At 51.8% G+C, this 5,052-nt stretch overlaps 2 protein-coding genes across 2 annotated transcripts; both read right to left on the bottom strand.

Moving 5' to 3' along the window:
• Positions 1-491: 491 nt before the first annotated feature.
• On the bottom strand, positions 492-2,546 carry TEOVI_000135100 (uncharacterized protein; the record flags this gene model as incomplete). The annotated part of the gene is made up of 1 exon (XM_067224586.1): positions 492-2,546. The coding sequence occupies one exon, from the start codon at positions 2,544-2,546 to the stop codon at positions 492-494; it is 2,055 nt and encodes a 684-aa protein (XP_067080687.1).
• A 523-nt stretch (positions 2,547-3,069) lies between these two features.
• TEOVI_000135000 (deoxyribodipyrimidine photo-lyase, putative) lies at positions 3,070-4,776 on the bottom strand (the record flags this gene model as incomplete). Its single annotated transcript, XM_067224585.1, has 1 exon — positions 3,070-4,776. One exon carries the CDS (start codon positions 4,774-4,776, stop codon positions 3,070-3,072), a length of 1,707 nt encoding a protein of 568 aa, XP_067080686.1.
• Between the last annotated feature and the right edge of the window lie 276 nt (positions 4,777-5,052).

Below are 5,052 nucleotides of genomic sequence, written 5' to 3'. Positions count from 1 at the left end.
GTTTGGCAGGGATCTTCAATTGCTTGCTATCGACCTCTGTGCTGACTTGCTCCAGTAGTGGTTCTGCAACCGTCGACGTTGTTGTAGGTTGCTCCTTGGCCTGCTCCTGAGGCGATCTCCCCTCGCCTGGGGAATTATTATACATTGCTACTGCTGTTGCTATTTTCCCCCTTTCCACCCCCTTCTCGACTCCTTCTTTCCTATTTTCTACGCCTTGTACTGCGGGGGCTGATGTATATGTCTACTTACACTTGTTACTGAGGAGGTAGTAGATGAGAGAGCGACCAATTTAGCAGCAGCACAAGCCGGGGTGCGTGGTTGTGGGCGCGTGGGTCACAAAGTGTAGGGAAATTATACACGTGTGCACACGAACGTGTACACATATATGCGGCCACCGTGTGAATGGAACTCGGTGTGTGTGTCTTCGCACGCAGGTGGGCAGCTTTTATTGTTAACGAATCTCCACCTCGTACTGGATATCAACACTGTCACTAGTTTTCTTCACTGTCTGTGTTGGCTGCTGGATCGTCCCCGCCTGCGTTCGCCCCCTCCAGATTGGGATGAAACTCAGGAGTGAGGGAGACAACGGGCTCATGCGGATGAATACCATGCTTGAGGATAAAAACCTCCGGGTGCTGCTGCAAATACCCCAAAATACCTCCAGAACCTCGCCGTAAAATTGCACGCCGTAGCTCGCTGCTGATAAATTTTGGCAGGTGCGAAGGAAGCAGGTTTCGGGATCTACAAACCGCCAACCGCGCTGCTACAAGAGACACCATGAATCGGAGTTGCTCTTCTGGGTCCGTCAAGAGTCGCTTGTGGTGCTCAGACGCTTGGCCAGAAACGGGGATATGGCTGGTGATGTTTATGTTCTGCTCGCACTCGCTTGATTCGTCCCCTTCTGGCGCGACTGGGGCCATGCGTTGGACACACAATTCCGGGGGGCATTCCACCAGACGGAACAAATGTGGGTATTTCCTGATCCACGTGCGAGAGCGTGCGTCGGTTATGCGGCGTATGTTTTCCGGGAGGAGCTGTGGTAGGTGACCTGTTACAATAAGGGTACCGTCTATGGGGAGAAGATCGAACACGTAGTACGCAAGGACGTCAGGATGGCAAAAAGGGGAAGGCCCCAGTTCGTGCAGAGCTATGCAACGCAGCAACAGACGTTTCCTGTCTATGAGGCGAACTCGTTTGTGATTTGGAAGCTTTTGCAAGCTCTTCGGTACCCATTCGTTCGTCTCCTCCAGTTCCTTTTTCAGCTCTTCGCATGTTTTCTCTTGGTAGAGGGCAGGTAAGCAGCGGGCCTTATCGAGCCAGAAACGCACTCCGACGATCCGGGATGAATCAATAGGGTCGTACTCAAAGTCGAGAATAGATTGTGCTGTTTCGGCATTCCCAACTTTTCCTGCTTTGCTTTCTTCCCCACCAATAGCGAGAACAACTGCCAGTGGCTGTGTCAACCACTTCCCAGCTATCTCATCCAGCTCGGGCAGCTTTGTAAACGCTTCCGTGTGTAGAACGCGGCACAGGCGGTAGAGGTTATAATCCTCCACCAATTTATTTTCTGGGTTTGGGATGGCACGGAGCACGATGCGGCTGTAGGCAGCGGCGGAGGTAAAACATAGAAACAATGTAGTTTTCACCCGTGTATCCGGCGAAGAGTCTGAGGGTTGCGAGGCGTCACAACATTCGGGGCGTATCGCTTCAAGGGCGACCTTTGCCGTTTCGCCATTCAACTCTGCCCAGCGAAAGGCATGAAGTCGCTGCCCCTCACTGCAATCCACCGTTGCCCGCTCAACACCAGCCACCATCTCACCACTCCAGGAAGTTGTGTTTTCAGTTAGTTTATGTGCTGTGTATTCCGCTACAAGCATCCACAACTGTATTCCAGAATTTGGCTTGAGCCACTCCTGCAAGACTCGTTCCATGCTCTCGATAGATCTGCTCTCATTGCTGTTGGCCCGCCCTCCCCCTTCAGCACAATGTCCGCTAAATGTTGCAGCTCCGGTTCTACTCTGTATTATGTCTTCTAAGGGAAGAAAGAGACGAAACGATGTCCCTCCGCTTACCTCACCACCTACTTCTTGGATTAATTCAACGTATAAAATTCCGTTACCACCGCAGGAGAGCCGATACCGCGACGGAAACCCTTGCAAGTGACTCTTGAGACCATTTGGAAGGCTCTCAATCACCTCATCTGGGAGGAGCTTGGCTAGCTCCGTCAGAGGAACTACGCGGTTGTGTGCCACAAAGGGGAATACGGGATCAGTCCGCTCCTCCGCATCACCACAAGGGCTTTTGGGCACTCTTGAACGGACCGCCCTGTCCGCTGGCACCCCGTGGGGGAGAGTGTGCACAGCGAGGCACGCTAAGCGAAGAGACGTGGTCCGCAGCACGTCTTTGCGATCGCCATGCCTGTCAAACACGCTAAATGCGACTTTCCGGCGTAAAGCCACAGAGAAAGAGCCCCCGTATCGGCTTGGAAGCAACCCACAACCCCTTGGAACAGGCACCCCCACAAAACATTTCCCAGTAACCCTCATGCAGCCTTTACCTCCTGCTAAGTTACCTAATTTTTTTTTTTTTGCTCCTTCGGTAGGTACCGCACTGCACTGTCCTTACCTCTTTCCAATTCCACCTTATGCACCCCAGAGGGGGTGGGGGTTCTGTTATTGAAGGCGAGGGTAAGAAGAAGATACACTCAGACACATTCGCCCACGCGCATCCGCATATGCGCGTGACTGTGTGTTTGTGCGTGTTTTTTTTTCATATGTAAGCAGAGGGGAAACCAAACCGAGCCAGGGACAACCACGACGGCTCTATACGTTAATCAAACGCAGCTATGAACAAGGGAAGGCAAACCTTAGTCACGTACGAAGGTAGTCCTTTCACTTGGACTTTATGTAATCCAGTGAAAAACGTGGGACTCTTTCCCCCTTCGGTTTATTCTCCTCCTCAGGGGGAGCGGAAGAAAATGAACCCGTGACAAGCGATAAAATTGTCGTAAACCAGCTCCAAAGGGCGGGATCTCGCGTTACGACAAGGCGAAAAAAAAACGTGGGCGAGCTAAATCACCTCTGCTGCATGTTTCTTGTACCTTTCGACGATCCACTTTGTGCGCTGCTTCAGATCAACAATGGGGCTGGGATAGGCCGATCCACCAACGATGCTGCCCCCAAGCGGTAGCTCCGTCTTTTCCTTTTTTATTCCGTTGCTTTCCTTCACAGTTCCTTGCACTGTACCTAATGTGCCCTGGTCCGCTGGTCGCCCCTCCTTGCAAAACACATCCCACTTGTGTATCGTCCTCACAGACACATTCCGGAGCTCTGGCACCCATTGTTTGATAAACACGGCCTGCGGATCGTGCTGAGCGGACTGGCGGAACGGGTTAAAGAAACGAAAATACGGCTGTGCATCAGCACCCTGGCCCGATGACCAGAGCCAACCGCCGCTGTTATTAGCCACATCGTAGTCCACAGCGACGGTGGCGTACCACCGCTCACCTTCCCTCCAATCCACAAAGAGAACCTTCACAAGAAAATTGGCAATTAACATCCGGCAGCGGTTGTGACACCAACCCGTTTTCGTCAAACAGCGTACCGCAGCGTCCACAAGCGGGAATCCTGTGGCTCCGGACTTGAACGCGGTAAATTCTGCGTCATTCCACTCCCACTGGAAATTAGAGTACTTCTCCAGAAACGGCTCATTGGCAAGCGTCGCACGACATTGTCGCTCACCCTGAGGGGCAACGTCCATCTTTAGTTGCCCCAATGCCAGACGCGGGTTGTGATAGAGTAACATCGAATAGAACTCGCGCCAAATGAGTTGCCTAGTAAATGCATGCTCCTTCCCCAAGTGTAGCAATGCAACCTGCATGGCCTCACGGATAGAGATGGTACCAAATTTTAAATGCGGACTTAAATGTGTCGTTTTGTCCCCCGGAATGTCGTCTCGGATGGCAGAATAATTTTTTGCCGATGCAACGCTTGCCAACCGTAGCAACCCTTCACTTCTTCCGCCCCTATCCACCAGTTCGGGAAAGGTTTGGGGAAGGGCTGCTAAATCAACGTAGTCAACCAGTGAAGAGAACTCATCCGCGGCCATGGCGCTCCTCCTTGCTTGATCTACAGTAGCTTTGACATCTTCCTTTACATGGGAACCGGTAAAAATATCACCGATGGTGGTGGCCTTAGGATTTGGCGCTTGTATGTCGCTGAAGTGCTCCTGTAGAACGGCACGATAAAAAGGACTGAAGACACGGTACGGTTTTCCATTCTTGTTAGTTACTACATCCGGGGGGAGTAGTGTATAATCCATGTTGCTGGTGACACACCGTACACCCCGTTTCACACACCATTCTTCGAGCTGAAGATCACGTTTACGTGCAAAAGGCGTAATATCGCGGTTAAAACCAAGCTGTTTGATGTCGTAACCAGAGGAACGAACCACCTCGAGACAGTCACAATCACTACCACGAAGACAAACTAGACGTCCACCAAGCTGAACAGTATCCAAATGTTTCAGTGATTGGCATAGGAACTCAAAGCAAGCCTTACCGAAATAAGGGTTCTTATCGGGGTCACACTGCCTTGGATTGAAAAAGAACAGGGGAATGACGGGTAGCGACTGTTTGCCAGCCCGTTCTATCAGCAGCAGCAGACCGGTGTTGTCAGTCACACGGAAATCTCGCCTAAAAATGAACACCGCTGCTGGGAGCGGTTGACTCGGGGTTCGCTGCCTCTTGACGGCGACAACACGACTCGGTACGTACATACCACCCTTGCCTTTGGGGGAGAGAAACGGGGTGCAGAAAATGTGTGTACAAACTCAAACGGAGACGCGCTAGCATGTAAGTGCCTCACAAACACGGTCTTTCACTTCCGATCGTTGGGGTGATCTGTGAAATATGTACCCTTGTGAGCCTGGTACAACTGTGCACCCGGGGGACTTTGCAGACGTCACAGGAACCTGCGACGGCGACATAGTTTATGTGAAACTATGTACGTACCGAATTGCGATTTCCGTTCAACCTCCCCAGCCAACACCTAA

This window comes from Trypanosoma equiperdum, assembly GCF_001457755.1.
Source record: "Trypanosoma equiperdum strain OVI genome assembly, contig: ctg_351, whole genome shotgun sequence".
Lineage (NCBI taxonomy): Eukaryota > Euglenozoa > Kinetoplastea > Trypanosomatida > Trypanosomatidae > Trypanosoma > Trypanosoma equiperdum.
This window is presented reverse-complemented; position numbering and strand designations above follow the sequence as displayed.